Here is a 20147-nt window from a genome sequence, read left to right as displayed (position 1 = left end):
AGTGTATCATTGATAAAAGGGTGCACAATCCTTTCAAAACCAATTAAAGAGGCCTTAGCCCGCAGGGGTGGTGAGCGAAGGGCTGACAGGAGACCACAGAGGAACTCAGAGAGGTAATCAGTGCCTTGCTTTTGAACAATATTGAAAAGCACAACAATATCGCACAATAAATCACGTTGAGTGGTGGTGCAGGTTCTCAAGGACAAACAGGTCGTCTCCTTAAATACACATTGTGACATACTCACCTTTCTGTCTGCTGTCAGGTTGTTTACTTATTTACAGAGTGTGTCAATAGTGTCGCTAGATTTTAAATTGTGGCCGGGTTTCAGTTGCTAAGTTATTTTACTGATTAAATACCACGGTAAGGCTACAACGTTAGATTTCCCCCTGACAATACGTAATCAAATCGCGCGCATGAATATTTTCAGAGCCAACGAACAAAATATGTTCTGAGAACGAGTCGCTTTACCCACTAATTAAGTTATGAAAACGTTATTTCTAAATTATCTCTGGTCGTTCACAGTGTTTTAAAACGTTTTACAAACGTGTTTCCCCTTTAATGCAGTCGTTAAGGTAAGATACCATTTTATCATTTCGAAAACATTATGGGGAACGTTTACATTTGTTATTCTGAAACAAGTTGGCCTAAAATTGGAAAAATGTTAGATGAACGTCCATCTAAACCATTTCAGAGAAGAAAGTTTTGAGAACATTAAAGACTAGAATTTTTTAAACAAACATTCTGTTAACATTACTTAAAGGGATAGTTTACTCAAAATTGAAAATTATGTCATCATTTACTTAATACTATAGAAGTTAATGGTGCCCCACAACTGTTTGGTTACAAACATTCTTCAAAATATCTTCTTTTATGTTCCACATACATGGAAATTAATGGAAATTCATACATGTTTGGAACGACTTGAGGGTGAGCAAATGATGACAGAATTTTCCATTGAGAAACCTTGTGTGTTGTTATTATTATTATTATTATAGTAGTAGTATTAAATGTGTTAGATTTAATGACAGCTATTTTTATTTTATATTTATTAAAAAATATGAAGTTGCTCAATCAGAGCTACATTTGTTTGCCAATTACTGCATATTTATTTTAAAAAAGTATTCATATTAAGTTTATTACATTAATTTAACATTTAAATGTACTTCTATGTTCCCAGTCAATGCGTCTTGTGGCAGGGGTCCAAGCATTGAACCTTGTGGCACCCCAGTGGTGAGAGGACCGGCTGAAGTGAGTGAATCTTTCCAGCTGACTAGTTATGACCTGTTACCCATGTAGGACATTGAAGTTGCAGCTGAGGCACACCAATAAGTTTTGTTATTGGTGTTGGACAGGTTCTTTCACGTGACTTATATCACCCCACCGATTTGGCCTTCCGCTGCTCACGCTTTATAAGATCTTCATCTAAACATCTCTCCTGCACAAATAGACCTGCAGATGTCATTATACTATCAGCACAGATTAAATTCTACTAGCCTCATGAAGCGGCGTGCATATCCAGAGGGCACATAGGGAGAGAGCGCTACCTGACAGCATTAGGCCTGTCACCAGTGCCTCTCTGACATCTCTTCCCCCTCACTAGGCCTGTCATCACCGATCTCGTCCCCTTCTCACAGGAGAAAATCAGAGGGAGAAACCCAATGTGTTTTCTGATAGGGATGTGCGAACTCTGACGGGAGACCATTAATCTGTCCATTAAAGGTCCTCTCAACTTAAGATAAGTTGTTTTACTTTTCTTACTTTATTTTGTCATAAAACAAATGCTGACCATTCAACATTGTTCTTGCTCATGTGATATTGCTGCTTTTTATTGTATACTATATTATTTTATTATTTCCTTTTATTGTGCACTTTGCATTTTTTTTATTGTACTTTTATTTTGTTTTTATTTTATTGTGCATTTTGTATTTATTTATTTTTATTCATTTCCATTATATAGACTATAGGCTATCATATGGAAACCCAATTCTGTCACATGGTAAATCATAATTATGATATAAAAAGTCAAATTCTTGACATAAAAAGTTAGTAATTAAAATTAAAATGAGTAATTAAAATGAGTAGATCCTAAGTGATAATAATGACAAAAAGTTGAAATTATGAGATACTAAGTAGCCAGTTGTGACATAAAAGTCTATCTTTATGTTATAATTAACTTTTTATGTCATAATTCTGACTTAGTGTGTCAGAATTTACTTTATCTCTTATAATATCGATTCCAAGGCAAGATTTGTTTTCTTATTTGGGGGGGTCGTAAAGTTAACATTTTATCTCAGCAATTTTGAAATGGCCCAGAAATGGGCTTCCATAATATCAGGTTATAAGTTGGAAAGCAGTTTGAAGAATATCACGAGTGCCACGGATAAATGTGTCAGAGCATCTGCACTAATTGCTAGGCCACATCTTAAACAGAACACTTTATGTTGTAATTTATATATTTCAATGGTTTAAATCTCCTTACTGTTTCATAGTAAAAAGCCAGAGATCTGTCCTTTGCCACTGATTCATGCTCCAGTAAATGCGTGTGAAGCATCAGGAAAACGTCTGCTTTGCCTTCACATCTCTTTATGAGGTTCTGCACAGATCAGCCTCCATTAGAATGCTCAACAGATTGTCTATTTAAAGCATCCAGTCACTCATTTGCAGGGGAGGTTTGCTGTGATATTATTTTCCTTTTAGATTCTCGGTGCATTAATGAAATCCTCACTCACCTGATTTCATTTGGCCCGTGCATTAATGGCAGAGGAAGTAATAATTACATTCAAATATTAATTCGGGCCCGGAGACAGAACCATGAATCATTAGCGCTCACAATGTCGAACACAAGCTCCTGTCCCTTTTCTTTTCCCAGTGTCTGACCGAATGAATTAAAATGACAAATAATTGCAATTCCCTTGCGGAGGGCGTTTAAAAAAAACACTATTTGGTAGAATTGGTTGAGCGAAGAGGGCGAGTGATGAGACTCATTTGTTATGCTGTGTTCTGAACACGCTCAGGCTTAATGACGACGAGGAGAGACAGAGATCAAGGACGATATCGGGATTGTAGTAATGGCCGTGATAATCGCCATGGAGATGGAACTATAGGACTCAAATGTGTCTTCTGTTTGAGAGGTCCAGTGATGTTAAGAGGGTGGATGAGTTAAAGTGAGCTGTTGATTGTTGCGATGAGTGGAATTATAAGCAGAGGAATGCTCAGATTTGGTTCATTCAAAGCTCAGGTGTCACGTCACATGACTAAAACAAACAATCACAACATGACTCATTAGACAAGTGAAGCACATGACATGATCACATGAGGGCAAGGGAAACGCATGACGAAACCAGGAACCTTGACAATGACAATATCTGTAATTTGCATAAAACCTCTGACACATGCGTCAATGTAAATGTAGATATTCACTAATTTATAAACATACATGGGTGCGGTGTGCATTAATTAAAAAGCAAAACTTAAGCCAGAGTATATACACATCATTAACAATCATTGTTGTGCCTTTAAGCAAGGCACTTAAAAGCTATAGTTTTCTCCAGGGCATTCGTATTATCAGCTGTATTACTACCTATGTGCTACTTACAAACACACGTGTCACTGTTTAAAGAGAATGCAAAGCCACCAGACCACATTCCAACAGTTGAGTCAGCTTTAAACACATACTTGATCTGAATCTGTTCAACACAACTCAGGTCCTTAAAGAGCTCTCACCCTCATTACCTCACTGTTTGCAGTGCTATGGGATAAATCTATAACCTGGCCTCCCCCAACAAAGAACAGCAGCCAATTACTGATAAATGTGTTTTCAGTATAACACAGTAAACAAGTCTGAAGTGAGCATCTAATTGTGCGGGTGGACAGGACCTTCGCTGTGCCATTTAATTTATTGAAAAATAACCAAATTCGACACTATGATGTTCAGGGTGGATCATTTTTCCGTAGGTTGATATCAGGTTTGTTTTCAGATTTGCTTTTTATTAAACTTGGTGCTTGCTTATTGTGTTAGAATTGTACTGATTTTTAATTAAAGGTAATTGTGAGTGAGTGGTTTTACTGACTGCTTCTCTGTTTCATCTCTTTCTCTGCAGGTCATTCTTCCACCTCGCCGTCCATCACAGTGGATTGTAGAGCTGATATCCTTCTATTGCCAATCTGGTTCTGTGCACTGAGGCGTTATTCTTACACGTGTGTATATTTGCATATATCTTTCTTTTTTTTTGGGAGAGGTCAAGTGATCGATACCACATGCTTTGCCCTTGAATGACTCTACAGGAAGTAAATTCCTTGGCTAAGTCCAAAGAACACTAAGCAATGTGAAAATTCCATTCAAATATGTGCATCAGTCTGCTCCACTCACTCTGAAGGATTTTAAAGATTATTTGATGAATAGAAAGTTTGAAAAGAACAGTATTTATTTGAAATATATATTTTTTTGTAACAATGTAAAAGTCTTTACTGTCACTTTTGGCCAATTTAATGCAAGAGTATATAAAATATAATTGCGCGTGTGTGTGTGTGTGTGTGTGTGTGTGTGTGTGTGTGTGTGTGTGTGTGTGTGTGTGTGTGTGTGTGTGTGTGTGTGTGTGTGTGTGTGTGTGTGTGTGTGTGTGTGTGTGTGTGTGTACATATGTACATATGTCACTGTTTTTGTTTCTTAATAACATCACAGAAAAATGAATGTTTATAGGCACTTTGTTTGTTGTGAAACATGCAGAGAGACATGCATTTTGAGTTAAGACACTAAGAGGCTATATTTTTAAGGAACATGCCGACTTTTTGAGGCTTCAGCTTATTCACCGTATCCCCCAGAGTTAGATAAGTCCATACATACCCTTTTCATCTCCATGCGTGCCGTAACTGTCTGACGCACCCACCGCTAGCCTAGCTTAGCACAAAGACTGGAGGTAAATGGCTCCAGCTAGCATACAGCTCCCAAAAATGGACAAAATAACACCAACATTTTCCTATTTACAGTTGTGATTTGTATAGTCACAGTGTGTACAAATAACAAGGTCACATGAGACACAGCCATCTTCTACTGGGAACTATATTCTCAGAAGGTGAAGTACTGCTACTTGGGCGGAGTGATTTGCTCGCAGCGCCTGAGAAGCCCCGTGGTGTTGCGCTAATCACTCCGCCCAAGTAGCAGTGCTTGGCCTTTTTTAAAATATAGTTCCCAGTATGTATACGGTTAGAAGATGGCTGTGTCTCATGTGACCTTGTTATTTGTATGATAAAAAGGGTATGTATGGATCTAACTCTGGGGGATACAGTGAATAAGCTAAAGTCCCAAAAAGTCGGCGTGTTCCTTTAACAGCTATTAACATGAGTTCTGCTGTTATGTAAAGCAACTTTACAATTTAACATAGTTGGAGTGATGTGTACATGTGTGTACAAACCACATACTTACCATATGAGCCACAAATACAGGTTCTGTACCCTTTATAGTGCTCACTTTCAAGTGCTCTGCCCTGGGATTGATGCTCACTTTCGCATTGAACTCGCCCCTGGTCTGTAACGAAGAGAAACAGAGCAGACCGTAATCCTGCTTCGTAAAAAACCCTCGACCACAAACAGACCCCCTGCTCCTGATTGTAGTGATGTATTCTGTAATAAGAAATTGATGCCAAAGATCACATTGAGAATGACAAAGCCACTGCGCTGCCCTTCAAATAACCCCATAACCTATTCAATTTCTTTACTTCTCCCTCTCTCTCTCTCCCGCGGTCGTTCTCTCTGTTAATCTAAGGTGAGTTATGAAGTCACTCTCTTCACACCCCGGGCCCTATAGGCAAACGGTGGCGTGGACGTTGTATCAGTGCTTTAAATACAGGTCGGGCGGATAGACAGGAGGAGATGAAATAAAGAATAAAAATGAGCGCCGAGGAACTGTCATTTTTCAGCCACCGACTCAGACCTGCGAGAAAAGGGCCAGTTAGATTTATGGGTGCCCCGTTTGGACCGAGCAAGGCGATGGGAGAGATGGAGAGAGAGATCAACGCTTGACATTTATTGGTGCAAGGGGAGATGGGCCAAGCTGTCAGGCACTGGGCGGCTCCACGGCCCAGTTTGAAGGTTATGTGAAGTCCCACTCATTAAGAGACAGACCCACTGACAGGAAGCGGATCCTCTGCGGGCAGCCCCCTTTCTCAGAAGGAGAAAAAGCATCGTCTCTCATTGGTGGCAGGAGAAAAAGAGAGAGAGAGAGCGAGGTTTATTAAGACATAAAAGATAGTTCTCAGGCCTGCCATTAGTGCTTCACACTGTCAGCTGTGTGGCTGTAACCACTGATCGGAATAGACACTCGGTTCAGGAAATCTTTAAAATTGGACTCTTAAATTTAAGACAATTCAGCTTCAGGCCAACCAGTTAGATCAATTAGTGGTGGTTGCCAAGTCAAGCAAACACCACTGTTTAAAAGTTTGGGGTCAGTAAGATGTTGTTGTTTTTTCTTTTATTCTGCAAGAATGCATTAAAGGAATTATAGTTCACTTAAAAATGAAAATTCTGTCATCATTTACTCACAGTTGTTTCAAACCTGTATGAATTTCTTTCTTCTGATGAACACAAAGGAAGTTATTTTGAAGAATGTCATTAACCAGACAGGTGATGGGCCCCATTGACTTCCATAGTAGGAAAAAAATTGTTTGTTTTTTTTGCACTGTTGTACACCTAAATGCCCCCTTATAATTTACGGTTCAAACCTTTGCCAGAAGTTCCATTAGATTTATTTTTTTTTAACTTTTATTTCCTTTTAGCTTTAATCAGATATTTATCGAATTAGCTATTATTAGGGTGCTTTATGTACAATGTTTGTGGAAGTCACTCAGAACCGCATAGAAAGGCCCTGGCTCCACCCACAACACCCCCCAGATAATGGCTGATTTTACACATGAAAACATATTTTCTCCAGAAGAGGCACAGATTCAGATGTAAAATCTCCGATGGTCTCCATTGTGGTTCATGTGAAAGGTTGAATACGAGTTCCAATAAACTATCAATTATTCATTATCAAAAACTCGGTAGCACACCGGACATACCCTTTAGTTGGTGGATGGCCACTGTAACTTATCACCCCTCATTACTTTAGTTTCTCCACATGCTTTTTTCACTTTGAAAACAGACAGATGGGCATCTTCAAACAATCAAAATTGACTTTAGAATTCTCCACTGTTATCGAGAGAAAAATATGCAACATCAACATACAGCATTGTACAAATAAAAAGGCAGATTCAGTGGTCTGAGAGAAATATTGTATGTGACATGGACACATGATAAAAACAACAACATAGAATAGCTCTCAGTGCATCCAGCTGGACATAGTTCGAGGAAACCATGACCTTCAGGAGCAGGAAAACAAAGTTAGCCATCAGAGTTTATTGTAAGGTCAGTCGTGATGACTGATGTGATGTAAGCAAGGCACAGTTGTATTAGTCTAAATCTTGATGGACACACCTTAAAGGGATAGTCAGTGAGATCACTCTTATGTCGTTACAAACCTGCATGACTTTTTCTTCTGGGGAACACAAAAGAAGATATTTTGAAGAACGATGGTAACTGAGCAGTTTTGGTTCCCATTGACTTCCATTATATTTTTTGATCTCACTATGGAAGTTAATGGGACCCGAAACTGTTTGGTTACCAACATTCTTCATAATATTTTCAATTGTGTCCTGCAGAAGAAACAAATTAATACAGGTTTACAACGACATGAGAGTGAGGGGTGAATTTAGGTACATTGGGACACTTTTTGCCATTGAGATGACTGACCTAAATGATGACAAAATTTAATGTTATAGAGTGAACTATCCCTTTAATTACCTACTTTGGTTTATTTATGTATTTATTTTGTTTTCATTTTTCTGCATGCTGGTTTGTTGTTGTGGTGCTATCAATTTTAGATGTACCTGCCCTTAAACGTTACATACAGAAAGCAAACTCTGGTAGTTTGCTTTACAGATGCCCCATACTGGTTAATTGGTAATTCCAAACTTTCATATTTTCATACTGAAGACTTGACAGATCATCAAGAATAGTTGAATGAATCATGGTGAAAAATAAACATGCTTCATTTTTAATTCAGGGTCAAAGTTATTTTGTCTCAGCAGAAGTTCAGCATTTTCTGAGCTCTCTAAAAGTGCTGTTGTTCTCCAGCAGATCTGGGTGGCTTTGTCCCTGTTCGGCAGCCGCAGAGAGTCCATGGAGGAGGAACAATGGGCCATTGATTTAAGGTAGGCCGACTCAACACGCTGCTATTCCGATGCGCTGTAACCGAGGCGATTTGTCACCAAAAAGGTCATAAATCACGAAGTGCCAGGAGAGATTGGGCAGTTCGGCTCATCCTCCTAGAGGAGCTGTTCACCCACCAGGACAAGCTTGGATCAATTCTGGGGACAAAAAGTCGGTATTAAAGCATCATAAAATCCTTACAAAGTGTCTCAAAGTACAGATCACTTAGCGTGATTATTCAAGTAGGACATGTTCATAGATCAACATCTTTTGTTGTCCAATCTGTTAAACTGAAATATCAAATAATAACAGTGCAGAGTTCATAGTTTATTTAATCTTACTTTACATCTATCTATCTATCTATCTATCTATCTATCTATCTATCTATCTATCTATCTATCTATCTATCTATCTATCTATCTATCTAACTTCCGAAACGTTCCTATTTAAAAATGAGTTATGAATCTTTTTCAATTTCAGTTCTTTTTTATTCTACTTCCTTGAACTGCAGTTCTGCACGCTGTTTCTTAACTCAATTCCAATGTTATTTTAGTATTAAGCATATAATGTTATTTACTTATATACGGTTATAATATTTAACCATGTTTTGAATTAGCTTTTATTTTTATATATTCAGTGCTTTTGTCAATTCTACTAGTTTTTGTTTTTTAATATATTTCTACTTGGCTTTCATTTATTTTTGTTTTAGTTGGTCATTTTAGTACTTAATCATAAACTTATTTAATTTCAGAGACAGCATTTCAAATTTCCATTTAAGTTTTTAATCTTAAGATTTATTTAAATTATGTTTTTCAATTGATGAAAAGGATTTTAATAGTTTTAGTTAACAATAACAACACTTCTCAATTCAAATACAGGAATTAATTTGAAACTTTTCTGCATTCAGAACCTGGCAATCAAGTTTTATATGGACAAACATCACTTATATTTCAGAGATGTCTGTTTCTTTTGGATCCATAGTAAATAATGAGGGCTTTGGTAATACAAACATGCGTTTCACACACTTTTTGAAATTCAATCAATAGCGTAATTCATTATTCTGCCATCTTTAGCTGACTGAAATCACTGTGGCCTCAGAGAGACAGAAAGATCACGGCCCACATCCACCACAGCATTCCATTATGTGCGAGTTTCTAATACCAGACTGCTAAAAGCGCTCGGGCCCAAAGCTCTCTGCTCTTTGTACGGTCCTGAGAAAAGAGAAATGGAGACCAGTGTCATCTATCTCTCCATCTCTCTCAGCTAAAGGCCACCGACACACTATCCCCCACTATCACAGGGATGTATCAGTGACTCTTTAGAAACCCCGGGTCCATTGAGCTCCGAGTGAGATTTATATGCTCGCTGTGACTGCGTGTGGCAGCCGGATACATAGCGGGACTAACCTTAGAGCACAAAGAGGCTGGAGGTTATCGCACGGGCAGATCTCTGACCGCTTTGATTTGGCCGTGTGAAGAAGAGTGGCGCGTTTGCGAAGGGCCCGAGCTTGTGCGCCTGCGATGAAAAGAGCCGAACGGGGACCTTCTGCGCTGATGAATGGAGCTGGAAGGCTAAAGAGTGAATGCGTTTGTGTTGGTGGCTTTATGAAAGCAAGACAACAGGTACCTGAGAGGATATCGAACGACAGCATCGTAAATCAAACCGAGACACGCTCCCCTCCCCGACCGCGACTTGTCTACACATCTACTGTTCTATCTCCTCGCTCTTTCAGTCGAGCTTTTGAGCCATTAGCATTGACTAGACTCGGCATCCATCATCAAAAATTCATATTGTTACTTCTGTAAAAGATATTTCTCTAAATACGTTCGCAAAGAATTATGGCTAATTCCTCTTTCCCTTCGACATTCCCCCTCTTAAATGTGTCATCTTTTACCTAAGACTTCATTTTATCTCAGCGTTAACCTGAAGGGACAGGTCCGTCCTATCAGCATGCAGGGACAAGGGCTAGAAACACTCCATCCATCTCCACATCGAGATTTAGTACTTCATAAACCATTTCCTCCGGAAGATTCACTCACGGCAGGTGCCTTTTTCGCACAGATGCTTCGGAGCGAAGAGACGTTGTATTGTTTCTCACTTCCCTTGTCGCCAAGGTTTATAGGGACTGTAAAATGGACACAAATGGGATGTGCCGTGTCAGTCAAAACATGCTTTCTTGGTTTTGATGGCCTTACGGAATCTCGTGACGGTTTGTAAAAAAACATCCTGTGTCACGGTGGAGAAGATATGTGCTGCTCTGAAACCTGTGTTTTCTTCTTGTGCACTTCAGAGTTGCTGTTTTTATAGACAAGTGTAAGGTTATTTGCAAATTGATTTAGTTAAATGTCCCACAGGAGCAGCGCAATTTACACAAAGCTGAGCTGAGCACGACCTGGGGTCATCATTTTTATGTAACATGTTAAACACTGCTTTGGTTATGGAGGATGCAGTGGATATGAAAAGTAGCTGAGATGAGAAGAGAGCAGGTGAGATAAGAAATTAGATGAGACAAGACGAGAGCTGGTGAGACGAGACGAGAGCTGGTGAGACGAGAGCTGGTGAGACGAGACGAGAGCAGGTGAGACGAGAGCAGGTGAGACGAGACGAGAGCAGGTGAGACGAGACGAGAGCAGGTGAGACGAGACGAGAGCAGGTGAGACGAGAGCTGGTGAGACGAGAGCTGGTGAGACGAGACGAGAGCTGGTGAGACGAGACGAGAGCAGGTGAGACGAGACGAGAGCAGGTGAGACGAGACGAGAGCAGGTGAGACGAGACGAGAGCAGGTGAGACGAGACGAGAGCAGATGAGACGAGAGCAGATGAGACGAGACGAGACGAGAGCAGGTGAGACGAGACGAGAGCTGGTGAGACGAGACGAGAGCTGGTGAGACGAGACGAGAGCTGGTGAGACGAGACGAGAGCTGGTGAGACGAGACGAGAGCTGGTGAGACGAGACGAGACGAGAGCTGGTGAGACGAGACAAGAGCTGGTGAGACGAGACGAGACGAGAGCTGGTGAGACGAGACGAGACGAGAGCTGGTGAGACGAGACGAGACAAGAGCTGGTGAGACGAGACGAGAGCTGGTGAGACGAGACGAGAGCTGGTGAGACGAGACGAGAGCTGGTGAGACGAGAAGAGATGAGAGCTGGTGAGACGAGTCGAGAGCAGGTGAGACGAGATGAGAGCTGGTGAGACGAGATGAGATGCGGGCAGGTGAGATAAGAAATGAGATGAGATCTAGTGAGACGAGACGAGTCAAGAGCAGGTGAGACGAGACGAGACGAGATGAGATGTGAGCAGGTGAGATAAGAAATGAAATGAGAAATGAGTCGATAGAAGGTGAAACTAGATGAGACGAAAAGAGATGAGCTGAGATAAAAGCAGGTGAGATAAGAGATGAGACAAGAACCGGTGAGACAAGACAAGAGCAGGTGAGATGAGACGAAATGAGATGAGATGACACGAGAGCTGGTGAGATAAGAAATGAGATGAGACAACATGAGATGAGACAACATGAGATGAGACAACATGAGATGAGACAAGAGCAGGTAAGATAAGAAATTAGATGAGGTGAGAGCAGGTGAGATAAAAAAAATGAGAGGAGACGAGACAAGAGCAGGTGAGACTAGACAAGAGCAGTTGATATAAGAAATGAGACGAGACGAAACAGGAGAACAGGTGAGATGAGACGAGAAGACAGAAGAATATAAATAGAGAAGAGAATAGAGGAGATGAGATTAAACAAAAGGAGAAAAGAGGAGGTTAGATAAAATTAGATGAGAAGAGACAAGATGGGATCAGAACAAAGAAACTGAAAAGGGAGAACATGGGATGAAAAAATGAGAGAAGAGGTGAAGAGAGACAATGTAGAGAGAACAAAGAAGAAGAGTTGAGGCTAAATGAGAGCAGAGCACAAAAAGGAGTGGAGACAGAATGAGACGAGGAGAAAGGAGACCAGATTCGATGGAATGAGATGAGAGGATAGGAGATGAAAGTAGATAAAAAAGAGCAGAGAAAATGAGATGAGATGAAAAGAAAGGATAGAAAATGAAATGAGGCATGAGACAAAAGCAGAACAGTGGAGAGGATTTGAGATAAGACAACAGCAGATGAGACAAAATGAGATAAGAGAAAAGGAGATGAGACAAGAAGAGAACAGATAAAAGGAGACGAGACTGAACAAGACAAGAACATCTGTAATTTGAGATAAGATCATGAGATAAAATGAGACAAGACGTTAATAAGAGATAAAAAAAGAACAGAGGAGACGAGATGAGAGTATTGAGCAAAGGAGACGAAACGAGGAACTAGATAGTAAACACAAACTACTTTTGGACGAGAAGGCAAAATGAGGAGAGCAGAACACCAAAAGAGCTCAAGACAAAACGAAATGAGACGCGGGAGGTGAGATAACAAGAGCAGAGAAAGAGGAGAGCAGTAGAGAGAGATGAGATTAGATGAAAAGAGAGTAAATTAAAATCAGAACAGAGGAAACAAAATTAGGAACTAGGTGGTGATTACTAGTTTTTCTTGAGGAGAGGAGAGCAACTAGTTAGACAAGGAAGAATTGACTTTGGAGTGCACTGTTGTTGTTGGAGAGGATTCCCTGCGTTCACATCCATCTTCACTGTCTGCAACTCTGCCTTTTAATTAACAACTTTAGAATCTGCTTTGTCTTCTAAAAGAGGATGAAGTCTAATTGTGCTCCAAATTAAACAGCCTAATGAAAACACACCCTCAGCTCATTCATCACAAGCTGCCGGTGCACAGACCAACACTCAGCCCCCCAGTGGGGAATACATAGCAAAACACCACAAACACTCTCATGGGAAGGACGACAATGATTTCTGATGAAAATTTGAACTTTGTTTTGCATAACGAGGAGGAGAGGAAGGAATCATTACTAACAAATGATTTCTGCTCTTAACCCCGGGTTAACATTGTTCTAATCCCCACTTTTAGGAATGTTTCACACTTGTAATTTAGATGTGAGGTTAGCACCGCTTTTTACCTGGGGTTATAAACCCTCCCCCGCTTTTGAGCTGTTAACCCCTAGCTTAACCCCGGATTATTATCGTTCTAAACCCCACTTTTAACCCTGGGTAAAGGAAAGTTTCACACTTGTAATTTAAGAAGCTGGGTTAGCACTGCTTTTTATGGGGTTATAAACCCTGCTCTGTTTTTGCGCTGATAACCCCACACTTAACCCCGGGTTATCATTGTTCTAAACCCCACTTTTAACCCTGGGTTAAGGAAAGTTTCACACTTGTAATTTAAGAAGCTGGGTTAGCACTGCTTTTTACCTGGGGTTATAAACACTGCTCTGCTTTTGCGTTGTTAACCTCACACTTAACCCCGGGTTACCATCATTCTAAATCCCACTTTTAACCCTGGGTAAAGGAACATTTCACCTCCTTCACAACTTGTAATTTAGAAGTGGGGTTAACACCGCTTTTTACCCAGGGTTATAAACTGCTGTAAACCGCTGTAAACCCCGCATTACGGTTCCAATCGTTTACAGTGTCAAACGTTGCAGTGTTCAAATGTTATGACTAGATTGCTTAGCAGGCGACAGCCAATCACATCCCTTATATTCACACACTTTGTACAGTCACCGAAAAACCACGCTTTGTAGGCTATGCTATGTTTAAGCATTTAAGGGGGAAAAAATGTTTGTGACAGAAAATGAGACAATTGGAGTAAAGAGTGTTTAATTTCTTCCTTAATTGTCTGTAAAGTCCATTTAATATAAACTTAATAGTACAGTTGACAATATATAAAACGAGGAAGCAAAATGCTAGAGCCTTTATGTAAACAGGTCGCATGCTGTGTTAATCCAACCATTGACACTGACACCACACATATTCAAATAAGAACGTTAACCCAGCGTTTAAGAATGTAGGCGACTGTGTGAAACGGCAGCTTATGAATTGTTAACCCCTGGTAAATTGTGAGTAATGTGAAACTTGAAGCAAGATAAACCAGGATTCCATTTACCTGGGGTTTAGCATGGCTCAGGGTTAACTATTTCAAGTGGGAAAAGCTCTAAGATATAGAAAGATTTCTGTCATAATTTAAGGGCAGGTTTAGTCTTAAGCAGGTTTGTGACACATTCAGACAGAGCCTGGCTTCTTCAGGTCGTGAACAGAGAGAGAGGGGGATGTGACGGAGGAGGGGAGAGCTGCGCAGATTGAAGGAGGATGGGGCAGGAACAGATTTGATAGCTGTCAGAGTCGTGGTGGAAGCTGACAGTCGGGACGGATGACTCCTGGCGGAGCGTCCACGAGAAAGTGGTTTAAGAACGCCCCTGGAGATGACGGAGCCCTCTCTAATGGGGCCTGCCAATCCGATTACTCTTTATTGTGAGTATGAAGCCTGGTGTGTAATTCAGTTTGAGGAGAACAGAGGGCCACCGTCAGCCTGGGAAAGTTCACACTCGGCAATGTGAAGACACATTTCAGGCACGGAGGAAATATTGCAGAGGATGTGTTGACTTCACCTGGCAGACTACCTTCACCTCACTTTAAAATTTGAATGTTGAACGTTTTTCATTTATACTAAATTATAATCAATATTTGAGTCCGATTAATTTAAAGATGCATGTGAATATGAATCTGTTGTGATTGTTAACCGAAACTAAAACTTGAAATAAATAACAATAAATTAAAGCTAAATAGAAACATAAAAAATTAATACAAATGACAAAAGCAGATAAAATTACTAAAAGTTAACTAAAATAAAAGTAAACGCTAATTCAAAATATTACAAATAGTATCTAAATAATGCTAAAATAAAATTGATATGAACAAGAAAAATGTGACAACATTTACTGATTACTTAAAGAAATCCACAAAGGGGTTATATTAATTTGTCATTATTTAAAAACACTTAAAGCAAATAAGCAATAGCTAGCAGTGTATACAATACTGTCTTACTTCATGTTAGAACTTCATGTTAGAAAATACACAAGTCGCCAGCGTGCACGTACGCAATTCAGTTTCTGGCTTTGCATATAAAGGTCCTCATGAACTGTCAAATTGAACAGCCATGACAATGTTCTGTTGATTCGGCTGTAAACGTCAAACTCCATGTAATCATATCCATATCCATATCCATATCCATAGCATGCAGATCAGGGTCATGATGAGGTTGGAAATTTTGTTGTAGTCAGTTGTAGTCTAGTCCATTTCCTCTCATTTGATCCCTTTTAACTTGAGAGTTTTCCTCACTGATTTCAAATAATTTGGATCCGGATAGCCCAAGCTGAGACAAAAGGAGAGAGAATGTTCCCAAATCAACATTAAACATGAACAACACATAAAATCTTACAAAATGTATGTTATCCTAAGATGTTAATTAAATATTTAACATAATGATTTCCTTATGGTTTTTTAAAAGACAAAATATGATACAAAATGAGGATACATAAATAAAATAAAGATACAATTTTGAATAAAAACAAAAATAGAACATTTTTATACTATAATAGAATATTATATTTTTTAATAAACAAACACATGTTTTGACTTTCTATGTAAAATGCATGTATTATTTATATTATTATGGTTTTCGTTTTTTCTAATAGCTTCTAAAGACGAAATCAAATTAACTTAAGAAAAACTAACTATAACAAAAAACACTCAGAAAATAAAATAAATTAATTGAATTGAATATATATTTTTTATTCAGGCTTAAAAATAGTGTGTAGGGGGGAAAGACACTGCAAATTAATAGAAAGTAAATTTAAATAAACTTTTTTTTTTGGGGGGGGGGGGGGGGGGGTTGTTTAGTGAAGTAAGAATATGTTTTTGAATTATGAAGCACTGTGGTGAACACTGATCTATTATTTGGGATTCTTTTATCATTATTATACCTTCCAGGTCCCCCGCTCTCCCGAGTCTTGAGGGGTATATCTGCAGGCGTCACACAGTATTCGCCGCTGAGATTGGCCGCCACAGTGAACAGCAGCTTGTGTTGGAAGGCCTGCTCTAGTAGCCGGACGATCTTGGTCCCTGTGCTGTTCTCAGGCAGGTAGGCCACATATTCAATCCCCCTGTAGCCATGTCCCGGGTGCGGATGATTATTCTGCAAGGCGAGTTACTAAAGTTGATCACTTGCATACAAAAACAACTCTGATCTCATCGGATTTAACAAAAACAACAACTGATGGACACTATATGAAAGTTCAAGCACAGCGCTTTATAAACACTTCAGGCATTAGTGTCTATATGTCATAACAGGGGATTTCAGTTCTGTAGTTATGAGCACACATCCGCCAGTGTCGGCATGTGCTGTGTCTAAATGTATGAGAAACAGGCCGGACAGGATTCCACAGAAACACAGATAGCTGAGATGTTTTAGTTCTCAGTGATACACTGAAAGGTGTGTCAATTGGCTTTGTTATTTAAACACTGTCAAAGAGATACTGTAAAAATTCATCATGAGCTCACCGACTGGATTCCATCTTCAAAATGAAAGGTGATTTGAATGGTGTCACACTCAGGATGTCCCGGCAAACTTCGTCTTTCGATGTTGCAATTCATCTGCCCTCCATCTGGCTGGTTTCCTTGTTTTATCAGATTATTCTTTTTGTGATTGTTTGATCCTTGAGTTCCCACTTGAATTGTCATAAAATATAACAGGCACGCATTAATGGCGTTGCATTAGAATACAAATGGCATCTGCAAACAAATACTGCATGAGCTTTTCTCAGAACTAAATTGACTTTCCTGAGCTACTTTTAATTGTGGATGTATGATGTCAGGTGTCCTAGCTATATATTCAGGTATTAGTAGTTTATTACATTAACTACTGTATGAGCAGGTTGTGCTAATGTTTCACACATTTTTTTTGCCATTTTTGAACAATATATCGATTTTTTAAAATATCGATTATTTGAAACCAACAAAAAAAAAAAATTCGTAAAATAATTTTAATGAAAAGTGAGCTTGTATATGGTCCCATTAGTTAACGCATTAACTAACAATAAGCAATTAATTTCTTACAGTATATTTATTAATCTTTGTTAATGTAAGTTAATGAAAATAGAACTGTTCATTGTTACTGCATGTTAGTTAAGGTCCATTAAATAATATGGTAATTTTAGTACCGTAATCTATTAGCTGTTGAAATTAACATTGACTAGATTAATAAATTAGTTGTTAGTTTATAGTAACTAATGTAGTTATCTAATGTTAACAAATGAAACCTAATTGTAAAGTGTTACTGATATTTAATTATCGAATGCAATAGCATTCATGCATTCTTAAAAGCGGAAAAACATCTAGATATTTATTTTTGGGTGATATTTGTCTTTCAGAGTCACGAACTGTATGTCGGGTCAGAAACTCACTCGTCTCACCCAGCGGTGGAGGACCTTTGCCGTTCAGGTATCTGGTGCAATGCATCTTATCCTTGGTCTGTGTAGCGCCCATGATCAGCTCGGAGTTAAATGACCAATGCTTTCATAGGTCTGCAGGTCATTGAAAAGAATAAGCTAATAAGAATTAAATACCACAGAGGTTTTTGAAGCAGTACTGTTTATATCAAATCATTTTAACACATTCATATTTAATCTTTTAGTGCACTTACCTGATATATTTTAGGATGCTCTCCTGCTTCTCTCTTTCTTTAGAGTGAACTGCTCAGCTACACTCAGGGTTGAATCTTTCTCAGAGCTCACAGATTGCACACAGATAAATAAGGAAGAGAAGGTAGGTGCAGTTAAACCTGTTCTGGATTGAGACGGGAGGGGTTTTAAGGATTCCGGCAGACGAGAAAGACTTGTTGTGTTGATGTATTTGTATGCTTGAGGATTCAAAATGTTTCAACAAACTTTTAATTCCTTGTAGGCGGGTACTCTGTAGAAGTTTAAAACTATTGGATCTGCCCAGAGCCACTCTGGATCTGCCATAACCAAGCGCTAGCATTTGGTCGTGACGAAACTTCAACTCAAACTAGCGCACGACTTCAACGGCATCGTTCTCAGCCACTCCCTCTGTTCGCTGATTGGGCCGGTAAAAAATTGACCGGAGAAAACCCAAGAATATACCACAATCCCAGACGTAGTACTGAAGGAAAATGAAAATTGAGCGGAAGTATGTAGGAGGGCGGAGCCAGGCTAGTGTTTACCTGTCACTCACATTAGATCGACCAATAGCAATCCATCGAATCAATTTCCGATGGACAAAATCAATTCCTACCATACATTTTTTCTTGTTCGAGAAGCCATTTCATTCAGATATATAAGCTTGTTTCTGCCACAGAATAAAAAATAAAAAAGGTAATTGCGACTTTTTATCTCACAATTCTGAGTAACAAAGTCAGTCTTTTTTTCCTTAGAATTGGACTTTATAACTTGCATTTGCGAGGTTGATATCACAATTCTGAGAAAAGATGTCAGAATTGCGAGATATAAACTCTCAATTGCTAGAAATAAAGTCGCAATATCTCGCAATTGTGGGCTTATAACACGCAATTGTGAGTTTATATCACACGATTCTGACTTTTTTTGAGAAATAAAATCAGAATTGCGAGATGTAAACTCTCAATTGTGAGATAAAAAGTCGCAATTATCTTTTAAAATGTTTTATTCTGAGGCGGAAACAAGCTTCCACTGATATACGTCACAATTGGGAAGAAAAGAATATCACTATTTCCATTTCATGGCAACTTTAATCTTTCCCACCAATCTAGGGAGTTGATTCTTGCGTTCATAGCTCAATCTATCTAATAAATCGAATTATTTTTTACAATCAATAGGATTCTGTAACGTCCCAAACACAATGTTGGTCTCATGCGGATTCAGAGGCCACATATTTGACTCAGTCTCATAAGTTTCTAAAGATTTGTTCCTTATCATTCACTGAGGGGGGTTTCCAATTCTATAAAGTATTATGTAATAAAGGAAGGATAGAACAACATGTAGTCTACTTCTCCAGAAGCGTGGAGAGAAATATCACTCAGACAGCATATGAATCCGTGGATCCACTGCGGAGGCTCAGAGTGAGATGAGGGGAGATGAGACCAAAGACTCCAGGCTGAGAAGAGATTGAGAATTCCTGCTTTCAGCAGACAATAAATCCAGAGATGTGTGCAGAGAGAAGGACTTACTGATCTGCAGACTGGACGGGAGTTTGGTTTCATTGTGTTTTTTTGTGTGTGTGTGTGAGGCGAAACAAGCAGTTTTTTCTGTTCGTCTGTGTACATTCTGTCTTTTTTGCCTCTGTCACAAACCCGCGCGACTGTGCGCGCACACAAAGTTCCCTACTTTTTCTTTCTGCTCTCATATACATATTGATTACAAATGCTCAATTCAGCCATGATTTTTTTTTTTTTTTTTGAGGAGCATTATAGGGTCTTGATGGCGTGATTAGAAGTGCAAGGAGCTAATCAACCAGATAATTCAAATACACACAGAGCTGAGAGAAGCTGCTGATTAATGATATTGATAATCACATGCATTTTCCAAGTAGAGACTCTCATATGTAATGCCATCTTATAGGCTACCAATCTCCAAAGACTTTAAAAGAATCGCAAATATATAATATATTTTTGCTACTGTAACTTCAAAACTTCTATGTAAACATATCCTTTTTTTCACTTATAGGCTAATAGGCTATTAGTCAAGTGTTTTGTCTGTTGCCTGGCTGCCAGCACGCTATATGAGTGACATACACAAATTATTAAAATTAAAACAAATATCTGATCATCCTCCATAACGCGGTCGCTATTTACATCTCATGTCGTCTGTAAACTCTTGCGTACCAAGGCAATGACTCACGCATTTTTAATACATTCCAAAGATTCCAGCAAGCTCTGTTATCAAACCCACAGTGGAAAATTAATCCATATCAATACTGGCTGGGCTGGATTGGCATGGAATGAAACGTTTAAGTAAAGAGAA

The 20147-nt window shown here is 39.1% G+C and overlaps 1 protein-coding gene and 1 long non-coding RNA gene across 5 annotated transcripts in view; one reads left to right on the top strand and one right to left on the bottom strand.

Annotated features, from left to right (window-relative positions):
* The first annotated feature begins 55 nt into the window (after positions 1-55).
* LOC306993119 overlaps positions 56-20147 on the top strand; it is a 23611-nt gene continuing 3519 nt past the window's right edge. The window contains exons 1-7 of one of the 2 annotated variants that reach the window (XR_013796403.1): positions 56-113; positions 1179-1249; positions 4102-4198; positions 8171-8244; positions 16123-16269; positions 17562-17631; positions 17877-17955. This is a non-coding gene — a long non-coding RNA (uncharacterized lncRNA). Of the gene's footprint in view, positions 114-1178; positions 1250-4101; positions 4199-8167; positions 8245-16122; positions 16270-17561; positions 17632-17876; positions 17956-20147 lie in introns of both variants that reach the window. The other variant, XR_013796404.1, reaches the window with a different exon arrangement.
* The window catches only part of dtx3la (deltex E3 ubiquitin ligase 3L a), a 19263-nt gene continuing 13054 nt past the window's right edge, over positions 13939-20147 (bottom strand). Inside the window, exons 3-7 of one of the 3 annotated variants that reach the window (XM_079602623.1) lie at positions 17834-17976; positions 17595-17738; positions 16693-16859; positions 16116-16327; positions 13939-15505 (exon numbers count right to left, since the gene is read on the bottom strand). In XM_079602623.1, coding sequence (XP_079458749.1) covers positions 15436-15505; positions 16116-16327; positions 16693-16859; positions 17595-17676 — 531 coding nt within the window. In that variant the 5' untranslated portion in view covers positions 17677-17738; positions 17834-17976 and the 3' untranslated portion in view covers positions 13939-15435. Of the gene's footprint in view, positions 15506-16115; positions 16328-16692; positions 16860-17594; positions 17739-17833; positions 18360-20147 lie in introns of those variants that run through there. The other 2 variants (XM_079602624.1, XM_079602622.1) reach the window with 2 other exon arrangements.

The sequence above is a fragment of the Phoxinus phoxinus genome (assembly GCF_949152265.1).
Source record: "Phoxinus phoxinus genome assembly, chromosome: 24".
In the NCBI taxonomy this organism is placed as follows: domain Eukaryota; kingdom Metazoa; phylum Chordata; class Actinopteri; order Cypriniformes; family Leuciscidae; genus Phoxinus; species Phoxinus phoxinus.
This window is presented reverse-complemented; position numbering and strand designations above follow the sequence as displayed.